General features: G+C 49.0%; 1 protein-coding gene across 1 annotated transcript; it reads left to right on the forward strand.

The window, feature by feature from the left end:
* The first annotated feature begins 1,409 nt into the window (after positions 1-1,409).
* On the forward strand, positions 1,410-4,096 carry Rps17 (ribosomal protein S17). The gene is made up of 5 exons (XM_057756338.1): positions 1,410-1,593; positions 1,795-1,946; positions 2,242-2,347; positions 3,006-3,071; positions 3,975-4,096. The coding sequence occupies exons 1-5, from the start codon at positions 1,591-1,593 to the stop codon at positions 4,053-4,055; spliced, it is 408 nt and encodes a 135-aa protein (XP_057612321.1). The 5' UTR covers positions 1,410-1,590; the 3' UTR covers positions 4,056-4,096.
* Positions 4,097-14,394: the final 10,298 nt, after the last annotated feature.

A 14,394-nucleotide genomic window follows, 5' to 3' on the forward strand; every position in this document is an offset into this window, starting at 1 on the left:
TCAGGGTCTTTGTGTCCTTGTGTTGGAACTCCTTCTGTAATCCAGCCTAGCGTCAAACTCAACAAAAGTCTGCCGGTGAAGCAGGTATCCTAAGGGATGGGATTAAAGGTGTACCCCACTATTCCCAGCAGCACTTGGGATTTTCTTGCCAGCCCTTACACTAGAGTTTTTGTTATGACAGGGTGATGATGGTTTTCAGGTAAAGAAGTTGTGAACCAGTCTGCTGAACTGCTTTGGGAAACTCTAGTCTGAGGTTGAGGGACTCCCATGTACTAAAGCATCCCCCCTGTAAGGTACAGAAACTCCCTACTGATCAGGATTTCTTTACTGTAGGGTCTAGAATCCATCTGAAGCCTGGCAGCCACTTCTTTAGCATTTCACCGGTAAAAGTAAGCTTGTGCAACACTGAGAGCACATTAACCCCTTCATCTCTTTAGTCTCTTCCTGTTTCTTAGATAATGGCATCTCTCTTTCCTCTCTCCGCGAGCTACTTTGAGGTAAGGGTTTCTTGCGCTTCACCATCTGACCAGAGTGATGTAGATGAGTTGAAGGTTGAGGCACAGCGGTGGTCCCCTGAATACATCCTACGTGGCTGGCACAGTCTCATGTTTGAGTCTAGGCCCCATCGTCCCAAGAAACAGAGGAACGGCCCTTCCTAGGCTCATGAGGACAGTGGGCAGTGACTTAAAAGCCTTCTTTGGGTATGGCAGAACAACCAGAAGAAGTTGAATTTTGGATTCTTAGGTATAGGTTCAGTTCCTATTGTAGAAGTAAGAGGAGTAAAAGGAACTTTGCAAACATGAATTGCGCTTGGAGATAGTGTCTTAACTGGTTGGGAGCAGTAGAGCGAACTGAGGATCTGAATTTGTTCACAAAAATGTTTGAGAGTGTCCTGCGGTGGCGGCGCACGCCTTTAATCCCACCACTTGAGAGGCAGAGGCAGGCGAACCTCTGAGTTCAAGGCCAGCCAAGACTTTCACAGAGAAACCTTGTCTCAGAAAAAAAACAAAACAAAAACGTTTGAGAGCTTTCTGTTAACCGGCCACTGTTTTAAGCATTGGAAGTTAGCCTTCCTGTTTAGCTCATTCCCTGAAGAAAAAAAAAAGTCACATGACATGGCAATGCAATACGTTTATGAGCAACTCCAATGCAATACTGTGCTGGGGTGTGAAGAAAAGCCCCCTGGTGAAGCGAGTTTGCAGTAAGTGAGAGGAGTCTCCAATCGGGCTAACCTGAGTCACACAGGTGGAAGTCAGGAAGGGCTGCCTCTACTACATCACTTTCCAGGGCGCGCGCTTCCTGTCTGCCGGGTTTCCATGCCTCGGAGCCTCCCCTAGACTAAGCTAGAGTGGAAGAGAAGCTACCAAGCCCGGAACGGAGCGGAAACTCAGGTGGCCCGGCTACCTGCGTGCGCACGCGCAGACACTCGCTCCGCCCGCCGCCAGGCACCGCCACTCCAGCCCTCCCGGGGGCGCTGCGGTACGTCCGCGCGCTGCGCGCCGCCCCAGCCGGGCGGAAGCGGCTCTCTGGCCTGCGCTTTATAGGTCTCGCTTGTGCTTCCTGTTTCCTCTTTTACCGGGACCCGTCAACATGGTAGGTGTTTGGCTCCTCGGCCTCTGTCCTTTCCAATCCGCGTCCATCCTCCGCCGGTCGCGGCTCCCAGCCCGCAGCGGGAAGCGGTCGGCCGGGCCCGCGCGGTGACCGTCGGCCTGGCGCGCTTCCGCGTAAAGCCCCGCGCTCGCCGACCCCGCGGAAGGCGCGGGCTCGTTGGTGACTTTTGCCCTCCACCCGCAGGGCCGCGTCCGCACCAAGACCGTGAAGAAGGCGGCCCGGGTCATCATCGAGAAGTACTACACGCGCCTGGGCAATGACTTCCACACCAACAAGCGCGTGTGCGAGGAGATCGCTATCATCCCCAGCAAGAAACTCCGCAACAAGATAGCCGGGTGAGTGGGCGCCTCCTCGCGGGCTGCCCGGAGCGGGGCCGGAGCTGTGCGTTCGCGGTGATGGAAACTCACCACTGTGGCCATGCTGCACCAGGAGGAGGCAGTGCTGGCGGGGGCGCTGATAATCTTTAAGGGGTGTGAGAAACGAAGAGGGGACAGGAGTGTGTAGGGGTGGCTGTGTGCGTTTGGGAGGCTGCTGTTAATGTGCACACCGAGTGCCTTCTGTACCCAGGTGCTCTGGGCGCCAGCGGGAAGCTGGTGTGGTCACTGTAACTCCTGGCTTGTGTGCTTGTAGCTATGTCACGCATCTGATGAAGAGGATTCAGAGAGGCCCTGTCAGGGGTATCTCTATCAAACTGCAGGAGGAAGAGCGAGAAAGGAGGGATAATTACGTTCCTGAGGTAAACTTCGTGGGTCTTTGAACCTCTAGCTCCTGTCCAAGTGGTCATGGGAGTGCGGGGGGGGGGGCTCCTTTGCGATGAAAACTCAGTGAGAGGTCCTAGCCTAAGGTGTTTTGATACGGGGTCTCATTGTGTAGAACAGGATCACCCCAAATTAATAGAGATCCTCCTGCCTCTGCCTCCTGACTTGTTTGCTGGCTGCAGGTGTCTCTTAGCCTTTCTGCCCCATCCAAGTTAAGTCAGCTCTTTTTCCACATGGGAGCCTGGTGACCGTGTCTCCTGACCCGAACACCCTGAACATACGTCTTCACTGTGAACTCGATCTTAAGGCTTTCTGGACACTCACTAGCTAATTCTGGCAGAAGAATAAAGCAGTCCAGGTACACCCCTTAAATCCCAGTCCACGGAAGGCAAAGGCGGATGGATCTCTGGGTTCCAGAACAGCCTGTTTCCAAAAAAGGCAGATGTGATCTTGTTCATCTTGTGGCATCCTAACAGAAGCTGTGGTGGCTCCTGCTTTTAACCCCGGCACTGGGGAGCCATTGGCAGACATCCCTGAGGTTCACCAAGGTCGGATAGCGAGGCCTGATCTTGAATGAGAGCAGAGGAAGTGGAAAATAACTCATTCATAACTTGAACTTGATTCTTTCCCTTCTAGGTCTCAGCCCTGGATCAGGAGATCATTGAGGTGGATCCTGACACCAAGGAGATGCTGAAGCTTCTGGTGAGTGTTGTCATTTCTAGTTGAGGGCCACAACGTGGCTTTCTGTTGCCTGGCTTTAAAATACTTGTGGCTGCTTGTTCTGTGTGTGTATTGATTTCAGGGTTGCGGGACATTACTGTCTTGAGTCCTGTGCATTTTCTTTGTTCTGGGGCTGGCTCCTAAATTGTCCTCCTACCCCTTCGATTCATCTCTGGTCTCATTTTGAGAATAGTCAGGCACCACTTAAGACAGTTGACAGGTGTCTTTGGTGTGGCTTCTCTTAGCCCTTTTTCATAACAGTGTGATGCTAACGTGGGCTTTAGATCCCAACTGCTGTTAGTGATTCTGCGCAGTCTGGGTCACTAACAAAATATTCTCCCCATATACCCACACCTGGCTTTCAAGAAACCGTGTGGCAGCTGAAGCTTGCTGTGATCTGCTGGGTTCCTGGGTGCTGAGTATGCTTGGGGCTAGGCCTGACCAGAACTTCTCCACTCTTGGTACCTTGTACATCTGGTTCCCTTTCTGATTTTGGGTGGATTGGGATATCTCTTGACAGGGACCGCCCCAAACCCCTCCTACCATGGTGTGGCCTGAGCAGTAGTATGCTTGCTGCCTTAGAGTCTGATAGAAAATGTTTACAGGCGGTTAAGCTTTAGCTAGACAATGTTGAATCCTTGGGTGTGGAAGGCAGGCCTGGGTTTACTGGTGTTTTGCTAGTGGCTAGGGAGTGTGTGCTGAAGCTTGGTGTGTGGATGAAAGTCTAGACAGCTGTGTTTAGTTGAGTGTGTTATGTGTTCAACAGCCCCTCCTGGGGGTGGTAAGCCCCTTGGCTGACTTTGGTCCACACCGCAATTTGGAGGGGGCTGGTGCTAACCACAGATTACCCCTGTACCACTCACTGCGAGTCTCGTTTTGTTGCAGGACTTCGGCAGTCTCTCCAACCTGCAGGTCACTCAGCCTACAGTGGGGATGAATTTCAAAACACCGCGTGGAGCCGTTTGAGTCTGTTCTGTCATTTTCAATAAATCTGAAAATAATTTTGCCTTTGTTGTCCTTGCTGCTGTTCGGGTAGGAGGCTGAGTCAGTAGTTCTCAGGACTCACTAGCGCAGCCAGGTACTGAACTGTAACGGACGGGCCTGTACGAGCAAACGTAGCCTAGGATTTGGGGAGATCTAGCGTGCCTGGGATGTGGCAGATGACTTTGCTGTTTTGTGGATGTTATTTGGTAGGGCAGGATACTTCCTGCATGAATACCACAGGGGATGCTGTTAGCACAGAATTTAGGTTTTTAATTTTTACTTTGAGCCCTAGAATTAATTTAGTGTGAAAATTCTTGCCCTTGGTAACAGTAGCTTTCGAGTGTTTGAAGCTAACCTGTCCCTCATTAACATTTGGCATCTCTTGATAATTCCTTTTACTAGAGCCTTCCACAAGGGGAGGGCTTTCAACCTCAAGTTCATCAGCCATAATTGAGATCCAGTACTTGGGAGAGACAGTTAGATGAGGCCAGCCTGGTCTTGTCTTGCTCAGCCCACTTCCACCATAATAAGCTGCCCCCTCACCCACACCACTAATAAAATGACCTGCAGCCTGATCTTGATTTTTAAAAAACAAAAAACGTTTTATGGTTCCTAACAAATCTAACACCCATATTGCAGCTCACAGCCATCTAACTACACTTCAGGGGATCTGAGGCTTCCACAGGTGGTGGATAGATATGTGAAGGCAAAACACCCATATATTTCTTTCAAAAACAAAAAAAACGTTGAATCTACCCCCTTATCACTGCCGTATTTTGCCTTTAAAGTAGCTTCATGTGGTGAACTATGAATCCCTCAGATATTCTGCTATACTTAATGCTGGGATAGGTGGGTGGATGTTTTGACAGGGTCTGTCTTCGTTTGTAGCCCTGCCTGGCTGCTCCGCAACTCACAGAACCCTATCTGCCTCCCAGGTGCTAGAGTTAGAGGCGCGTGCCGTCACACCTGGCCCATTTCTACTTGGTACACGTGTGCAGTCTCTAGCTGGCATTAAAGGTATTCTGGACTGTCCTGACTAGTTTTATGTCAACTTGACACAAGCTAGCCGTGGTTCTCAACCTTCCTAATGCTGTGACCCTTTAGCCTTAGGTTGTGACACCCCCCCCACGAACATAAAGTTACTTTTGTTGCTACTAAATAATTTTGATAATGTTATGAGTCATAAATATCTGCTATGTCACCCCTACCCGCAAGGGCTTGAGAGCTGCTGAGGGCCTCAGTTGAGAATTCCTCCATAAGGTCTGGGTGCAGGCAAGCCTGTAGGCATTTTCCTTAGTGATGGGTGGGGGAGGGCCCAGCCCGTGGTGGGTGGTGCCATGCCTGGGCGGGAGGTTCTGGTGTTCTTCCTGGGTTCTCTAAGACTGGGCAAGTCAGGAAGCAGCACCCTTCCCTGACCTCTGTGAGCTCGTCTCCAGGTTCCTGCCCTGACTGATGGTGAGCTGTGACGTGAATGTGTGAGCCAAATAACCCTTTCCTCCCCAAGATGCTTTGGCCATGGTGTCTCATCACAGCGATAGGTACCCTACCTAAGAGAAGTCGGGACCAGGATCCTGGGGCCTTGCTGTGACAGACCCGACTGTTTGGGGAGGGTTGTGGAAGGACTGTGGAACTTTGGGCTAGAAAAGCCTTGGAGTGTTGAGCTCAGAGGCTGTTAATGTAGGAGTTCGGAGATGATGGAGGCCTGGCTTGTGAAGTCTCAAACGGAAGCAAAGACTACCGGGCCTTTTGTGGGAAGGATCTGTGATGTCAGCATGCAGAAACTATTCCAGAAGCAGCCAAGCTTGATATTCACCAGGTGGTAGTGGTTTGAAGGCATGAAGGGGTCATGGAGAGCAGCTGAGTCGTGGAACTGTTGAGAGGGCTGGCTTCCCAGTCCCTGAAGAGAACCCAGGAGGCTGTTGGTGAAAGTGCAGCCCACTTGCTGCAGGGGACCATGGGATCACCACCAAGAACAGCAGCAGCAGTGGAGTGGAGCCAAAGAAGTGACCTCACCCCTTTGGAGGAGCCCAGAAGATTGTTGAGTGGGTCCCAGACATTGGATACTGAGCTACTTACACAGTTGGAGGTTGGTTTTGATTTGATTGTGGCTGTGTCTTGGTTCTTCCCTCTTGGAGTATTTATTTTTGATTTTATAGGAGCCCATAGCTGACAATTTTAAAGAGACTTTGGATTTTTTTTCTGCATGTATATCTGTGTGAGGATGTCAGATCCCTTGGAACTGGAGATAACAGACAGCTGTGAGCTGCCACGTGGGTTCTGGGAATTGAACCTGGGTCCTCTGGAAGAGCAGCCAGTGCTCTTAACCTCTGAGCTGTCTCTCCAGTCCCTACTTTGAATTTTTAAAGAGACTGAATTTTAAAGTGTTTGAATTTGAAATGACTACAGCACTTTTAAGACTTGGACTATTTTATGTCTTGATGTTCATATTAATGTGTGCTCTTGGGGATGAACAAGAAAGGAATGGTTGACTTTAGCAGTGATGTGTTTCTGTCAAAATCCACAAGGGGTCGCTGTGCTGACTAATATGTCAACACAAGGGAGAGTCATCAGAGAGGAGGGAGTCTCAGTAGAGAAAATGGACTGTAGGCAAGACTGTAGGGCCTCTTTTTCTTTCTTTCTCTCTCTCTTTTCTTGTTTTTGTTTGTTTTGGTTTTCGAGACAGAGTTTCTCTGTAGCTTTGGAACCTGTCCTGGAACTCTTGTAGATCCGGTTGGCCTCGAACTCACAGAGATCCGCCTGCCTCTGCCTCTGCCTCTGGAGTGCTGGGATTAAAGGCGTGCGCCACCACCGCCCAGCTCTTTTCTTTCTTTCTTTCTTTCTTTCTTTCTTTCTTTCTTTCTTTCTTTCTTTCTTTCTTTCTTTCTCTCTCTCTCTCTCTCTCTCTCTCTCTCTCTCTCTCTCTCTCTCTCTCTTTCTTCCTTTCTTTTTTTTTCTTCCTTTCTTTTTTTGAGGCGGTTTCTCTGAGTAACAGAGCCCTGGCTATCCTGGAATTTGTTTTGTAACCAGGCTGGCCTCAAAATCACAGAAATCTTCTTGCCTCTGCCTTCCAAGGGCGAGAGCATGCTCTGCCACATGTGGCAAAATCTGTTTTCATTCTTAATTTTTCCCCACCCCTGTTTTTTTTTGCCGGGCTTGGTTATTTTTTGAGACAGGGTTTCTTTCGTAGCCCTGGCTGTCCTGAGAGTTACTCTCTACTCTGTAGACTAGGCTGGCCTCAAACTCAGAGATCCTCCGTGCTGACAGATGGTAGAGCTGGCATCCTTGCCTTGGTCCTGATTTAAGAGAATGAGTTCACTTGTTTTTATTTGAGACGGGGCCTCTGGTAGCCAACTGTGTATCCAAGGATGGTCCTGAATTCCTGGTCACTCCTAAGTGCCGTGATCTCAGGTGTGTACTACCACACCCAGCTTTTCATTGTCAAATGTGCTAGCTGTGTAGACTCCCATGCAGTGTGTAGTTGTTAGCTGTGCGCTCCCGTGCAGTGTGTAGTTGTTAGCTGTGCGCTCCCGTGCAGTGTGTAGTTGTTAGCTGTGGACTCACACATGTAGTGTGTAGCTGTTAGCTGTGTGCTATTTCATATGTTTGTGTTATGTCCCGATTTTCCTCTTGTCTAATTCCATTACTGTATTGGTCAGAGAACACACTCAGTATGAACCGAGTTCATCTTTTGAGAATTGCGAGCGTAAGATGTGGTCTGTCCTGGAGTGTGCCTGACACACAGCGCTATTAGATCCATGTTTGCTAAGTCTCAAGTGGAGCTGACTTGAGGAGTTCAGTTTCTGTCAGTTTCTTGAGATAGGGCCTTGTGTAGCCTGTACTGGCCTGGAACCAGCTCCGGAACCAAGGATAGATAGCCTTGATTTCCTGATCCTTCTGCCTCGTCTCCTGAGTTCTGGGATTACAGGTATGTGCCACCAAACCTATCAATTTTTCTTTAAAATGGCAAAAGTTTCATCTGGTTCAGGGAATCACACCTATTCCCTCTTATTCCCTCTGTCACTGCCTGGATGGTGTTTTTTTTTTTTTCAATCCTTTTAGTTTTAACTTTTTTATGTTTGAATCAAAAATATCTGTTGTAGAAAACATTGCTCTAAGTTGTAAATGGCATTCTGATGATCCCTACCTGCAATTGGACGCTTAAACCATTTCTAATTCATTTGTACTTAAGAAAATTCCTGATATTGTGAAGCTGTTGAGCTGTTCATTTCTCAGGGTTTCCTATTCTGTAGTCGGGGCTGGGCCTCACACTTGATATTTGTGTCCTTACTGCCGTCTGTGCTAGTACACCAGCTAGTACACAGCATCCTAGCGTTTACCTGGTCATTTCCATTGCTATATCCCTTTGGGGTTCTCCTTTAAAGAGTGAGAGAGAGAGAGAGAGAGAGAGAGAGAGAGAGAGAGAGAGAGAGAGAGAGAGAGAGAGAGAGTTTAAAGTGTGTACGTGTTTTGGCTGCATGAGTGTAGTTGCAGTGTCTGCGGAAGCCAGAAGAGGGCACCAGATCCTCTGGAACTAGAATTACAGGTGATTTTGGGGGGTTGCCAATGCTCTTAGCTGCTGAGCTGTCTAGCCCCTGAGTTGTTTTCTTCAAGATTGTTCTAGATATTATAATTAATGTCTTATAACAAATTAACACAAGCCTCTTTTTGGTGTTTTATGTTTTTGGTGTTTTGGAGACAGTGTATCGCTGACTGTCCTAGAACTCACTCTGTAGACCAGCCTGGCCCCAGACTCACAGAGACCTACCTCCCAAATGCTGTAAGTGCTTCCTACCTAAGAAACCTGATGTCTCTATATAAGCAGTTTGGTTGTGTCTCAGGGCCGCCTTAGAGTCTTGGTTTTACCCAGAGAACGATCTGGGTTAACTGTGCTTTCCGTTTTGAATGACTGAGTTTATTAAGAAAGCAAAAATAAAGGAACAAATAGCAAGCAACAGATAGATAAAGCATTAATTTGGGTGCCTCCTTCATTCAGCAGCGACGGCTACCAAAGGCTGGGAAACAGCTGACGCAGTGGTACTGAGTGCCTGCTGTCCCACCATAGTGCTTCGATACCCTGGGGTGGACTGGCGTGGCCTCTGTTGGAAGTGGTTCAGTGTGATCCGTGTCATTAGTTGTTTGCTCTGTCACAGGGCCGAGGCAGCCTGCTCTCCTTTCTCCCTGTCACAGGACCGGGATAACCTGCTCTTCTCCTTTCTCCCTATCACAGAGCTGGGGCAGCCTGCCCCGGCCAGGGAGTCTTGGAGGACACTCGAATTAAACACGCTTGAGTCTGTGACAAGGTGGCCCATCTTGTTCTCAACAAGCCCAACAGCATGTGACGGTTACAGTATAATTTGTTACAGTCTCCCATAGTCACTACTACTGGTTCAACGTTGTTTCCGCTTTGGCAGCTAGGGAACCCCGAGCTAAAGTGGCTGTCCTCTTCCTATAATCATGTGCAAGGTAGCAGGCTTTACCCTTGAATAATCGTGTTTACTCTAATTTCGTATATAATTCTGTGGACTATGTTTTATTGTGGGACATTTGTGCACTGTATAAAGATGCATTGTTGTGATTGCTTTAATAAAAAGCTGAGTGGCCAATAGCTAGGCAGAAGAGGTTAGGCAGAACTTCTGGGTGGAAAGGGGAGCTCGGGATGAATCAAGGTGTGTGAGTTTCACCCGGGAGGCGTGGAGGGAGTCAGCCGTGCAGAATAGAGGAGAGGGAAAGGGCCTCATGGGAGCACATAGATTAATAGATTCTGGTTAATTTAAGTAATAAGAGCTCGTTGAAAAGAGCTGAAGCTTAGCATTCTTAGTCTCCATGCCATTATTTGGGGGCTGACGGCCCAGAGAAAGTCCGACAAGAAAGGCCTCCTACAGTGGTATTGGGGGAAATGTATAGCTCTTTGGTTGGTTTTTGAGACTGGGTTTCTCTGTGTAGTCCAGGCTGGCTTCGAACTCACTCTGTAGACCAGGCTGGCCAGAACCCACAGAGATCCGCCTGCCTCTGCCTCCTGAGTGCTGGGATTAAAGGCGTGCGCCACCACCACCCAGCAGAATAATTCATGTTAAAAGAGATGTTTCTGATATTAATATTCTTTAAGGAACTACCAACTCTGTCCCCTCATAGAGTCACCAGAAAGGAGAACGGTCCTTTCCTAAAGTCTTTTTCTGTTGAAAGTTCCACCCCATCTATAAGCAGTGACCAAAGCCAAGCTCAAAGCTGGATGTGGTGGCACAAACCTGGGACCCCAGCCTTTGCGAGCTGGAAGTCAGGAGTCCAAGGGCAGCAGACTCTGTTTAAAAAAAAAAACAAAGACCAAGAACCAAAAGGCCATGGGGCTGTGGCTTAGTTGATATCCTGCTTCCCTGGAATGTAGGGAGTGTAGGCTGGTGATCCCAGCCCTGGAGTTGGTCTTGAGAATGCGCATCTTTATCCTGTATCCCTGTTGAGTCAAGGCCAGCCAGGACTATATAGTGAGATCCCATCTCTAGAAAAGAGAAGAAAAAGATGTGGGGGGCTGGAGGGCTGGTTAGAACATTGGCTGAGCCCAGTTCCCGGCACCCGCATGGGGGCTCATAATCCTCTATGGTGGGATCAGATGCCCCCTTCTGGTGAGCGTGAAGACAGAACTGTATACACATAAAATAGATCAACCTTTATAACTGAGGATGCACACACGGGGTGGGGGAGGGCACTGGTACACAAGTGAGTGAGTGCAAGGCTCCAGGTTGGCTAGGTGTCTTCCTCCATTGCTCTCAACCTTGTGTATGGAGACAGGGTTTCTCCCAGAACCATTTAGGCTAATCTGGCCCGCAGCAGCTCGCTCTGTTTCCCTGTATGAAAATTGCAGGCAGGCCTCTCACCTGCCCGCCCACGTTTCTGCGGTGTCTGGGATCCGAACTCCATGCTCACACTCCTGCAAATGCTCTCACCTGCAGAGCACAGACAAAAAGCCGACTCAGCTCTCATCTTAAAGGGAGCAAGAGGTTGTTTGTTCTGGAGCCCTTTTGAGTGACCACGGCCTGGGAACACAGACTTAGCTTACCTTAGATCCCATGTTCCAACATGGAGGCAGTTTCATGAAGGTTTTTAATAGTTTTACAGAACAGAGTCATAAATCAAGGCAAGTTTAAAACACATGGGGGTACATCAGAGAGGTATAGTGAGACAGGAGCCCAAGATGCTGCCAGTGCCGAGCTTGGGATGGTGGGAGCTAGCGGTGTGCTAAGTTAGTAGATTCTAAAAGGTAGCTGTGTTTGTTTTGCTTTGCTTTGAGACGGGGTTTCTCTGTGTAGCCTTGACTGTCCTGGAACTTACTCTGTATGTAGATCAGGCTGGCCTCAAACTCAGAAATCCTCCTGCCTCGGAGTGCTGGGATTATGGGCATGCATCACCACCGCACAGCTTTCTAAAATGTTTCTGTCTACTAGTCAGATAATTAGTTCTGACACAGGTGGACAAGAGACGGCTATTCTGAGACTTGAACCAGCCTGAAATAGATAATTGGCCTCTGGACCCGCAAGATTCCAGTCTCCCCACAGGACCAAAACGAACCAGTCAGCCATTCTCTGCAGACACAGCTTCCTTTCAGGAGTGTTCGTTGACAAGAGTAAGGACTCTTTCCTCTCCCAAAAAATTATTTTTGGTCAGGCAATGGTGCGCACACGCCTTTAATCCCAGCACTCGGGAGGCAGAGGCAGGTGGATCTCTCTGAGTTCGAGACCAGCCTGGTCTACAAGAGCTAGTTCCAGGACAGACTCCAAAGCTACAGAGAAACCCTGTCTCGAAAGGCCAAAGAACAACAAAAAAATTTGTCTCTCCGTCGTTGGATATGTTAAACAGTTTCCCCTATTTTTATTTATGTGTACATGTGGAAGGGTGGGTGCACATGAATTTGAAGTCCAGAAGAGGGCGCCAGAGCCCCTGGAGGTGGAGTTAGAGGAGATTGTGGGCGCTGCCAACTTAATTCTGATCCCCGGAATGGCAGTGATTTTCCAAACTCTCCCTATGTTTAGAAAGCTCCTTCCCTCCCCTCCATCTATATCATTTCCGCTCGGCTCCCCTTTCTCTCCCGGACAATAAGAGAGCCTTGATCTGCCCTGGACCGTCCCACGTTGTTCTCCCACACAGTGCTGTTCTTGGCCCCTGAGCTAATGCTATTGCTTCCTGGCGGCTGAGTGTACGTCCTTCTAGATTAAACAGGGCCCTGCTCTGCTCCACCAGCCAGGAACCCGGCCTTGCAGGTGGGGTTGGAGGCCAAGGCGCAGCGGGGCTGGAGGAAACGGGAAGGGTGGCGAGTGGAAACACGTCCCGCTGGCGCTGGGCGCTGTTCCTTCTGCAGGGAGGGCCGGCGCCTTCCCTGGGGTGCCACAGCCACAGGCTCAGACCTTTGTGGCTGGAGGACTTTGTTTCCTTGGAGTCTTTCCTTCAGGGCCGGTTAACAGGCTGCGTGGCCACATGTGGGACAGTTGTGAGGCCTGAGGTTTCCTCTGGGCACAGCAGGATGAGAGAGACAATTGTTAAGTTGATTCAGCCTCTTCCTGGCTTGCGGGAGCTGCTGGGTCTCCACTCCCGGCCCATTGTTTCAGGGCCCACCAGGGAAAAGGCAACCTTGTGACTCAGTGGCCACTTCTTCCAGCGGCTGCCTCTTTGAAGAAAGTAGGAAGCAAGCTTTCTGCTCCTTTTCTCCTCTCTCTCTCTCTCTCTCTCTCTCTCTCTCTCTCTCTCTCCCTCCCTCCCTCCCTCCCTCCCTCCCTCCCTCCCTCCCTCCCTCCCCCCTTCCCTCTCTCCCTCCCTCCTTTCCCTTTAAACAGGTGACATCCCAGTTTTTCTCTAGTGAAATCTAGGGCTTATGCCATGCCTTATATGTCTGTTTTCCACTTATAAAGAATTAACATATTAAGATTTTATTCAAGCCGGGAGGCGATGGCACGTGCCTTTAATCTCAGCCCTTGGGAAGCAGAGGCAAATGGATGGATCTCCAAGATCCAGGCCAACCTGGTCTAATAATCCTAGAACTGGGGGATGTAGAGGCAGGAGGATCTTTGTAAATTCAGACCAGCCTGTTTACCAGTAAGAACCTACCTCAAACAACAAAAAAAGAATATTGGGCTTGGGGACCTAGCTCAGTGGTCAAGGCTGCCTAAATGTCCAGCAGATTTTATGTGGATGTAGTTTCAGCCCTTTGGGCAAACATCATGGGTTGTGCTCATCAGATCTTGTGGTAAAAAGTGTTTTCTGGGGTTAGAGAGATGGCTCAGCAGTTAAGGGCCCACTGGTCTTGGAGAGGACCTGAGTTCAGCTCCCAGCACCCACATGGTGGCTCACAACCACTTTTGACTTTGGTTCCAGGGGACCCAGTGTCCTCTTGTTATCTCCTTGGGCTCCTACACACACACACACACACACACACACACACACACACCTTTAAAAATAATTGTTTTTAAACTACCAAGTTACCTTTAGGCATGGCTGTACCACTTTGTGCTTCTCCAGCTGTACGACTCGCTGCATTCCCGTCAGCATCTAGTGGTGTTCCGTGCAGGCCGTGCAGATCACGTCCCAGTCCGCCATGGTGTCAGGCAGCATTTTCCTAACGCGTGCGGTATCGTTGTTGTCTGCCTGTCAACTGGACGTCTTTGTCACGTTCTGAAATGACCCTCCAGTCCTTTCTCAGATGTGTCTTTTGCAATGCTGTTTCCCTCTCGGTCTTTTTGCTTCTGATGTGTTTCAGAGTAGAAAGTCCAGATCAACAGTTACTATCATGGGTGGCCCTGGCTGTCCTGGAACTAGCTCTTGTAGACCAGGCTGGCCTCAAAGTCAGAGATCCACCTGCCTCTGCCTCCCGAGTGCTGGGATATAGGTGTGTGGATTTACGTCTGGGTCTTCGCCAATACTATGTAGTTTTTGTTACTACAGTTCTGTAGCAAAGCTTTGAAATCAGGGATGGTGATACCTATGGAAGTTCTTTTATTAAATAGGATTGTTTTAGCTGTCCTGGGTTTTTGTTTTTCCATATGAAGTTGAGTATTGTTTTTTTGTGGTCTGTAAAGAACTGTGTTGGGATTTTAATGGGGATTTCATTGAATCTGTATGTTACTTTTGGTAAGATGGCCAATTTTACTATGTTAATCTTACTGACCCATGAGCATGGGAGATCTTTCCATCCTCTGATGTCTTCTCCAGTTTCTGTAAAGACTTGAAGATCTTGTCATAGAGGTATTTCACTTGCTTGGTGAATACCCCAAAATATAATACTTGTGGCTACTGTGAAGGGTGTTGTTTCCCTGATTTCTTTCTCAGACCATTTGTATAT

The sequence above is a fragment of the Chionomys nivalis genome, chromosome 23, assembly GCF_950005125.1.
Source record: "Chionomys nivalis chromosome 23, mChiNiv1.1, whole genome shotgun sequence".
In the NCBI taxonomy this organism is placed as follows: Eukaryota; Metazoa; Chordata; class Mammalia; order Rodentia; family Cricetidae; genus Chionomys; species Chionomys nivalis.

Coding starts and splice junctions, on each gene's coding strand:
- Rps17 (XM_057756338.1), top strand. Junction 2,348..3,005: donor GGGATAATTACGTTCCTGAG/GTAAACTTCGTG, acceptor TTTCCCTTCTAG/GTCTCAGCCCTGGATCAGGA. Junction 3,072..3,974: donor AGGAGATGCTGAAGCTTCTG/GTGAGTGTTGTC, acceptor GTTTTGTTGCAG/GACTTCGGCAGTCTCTCCAA.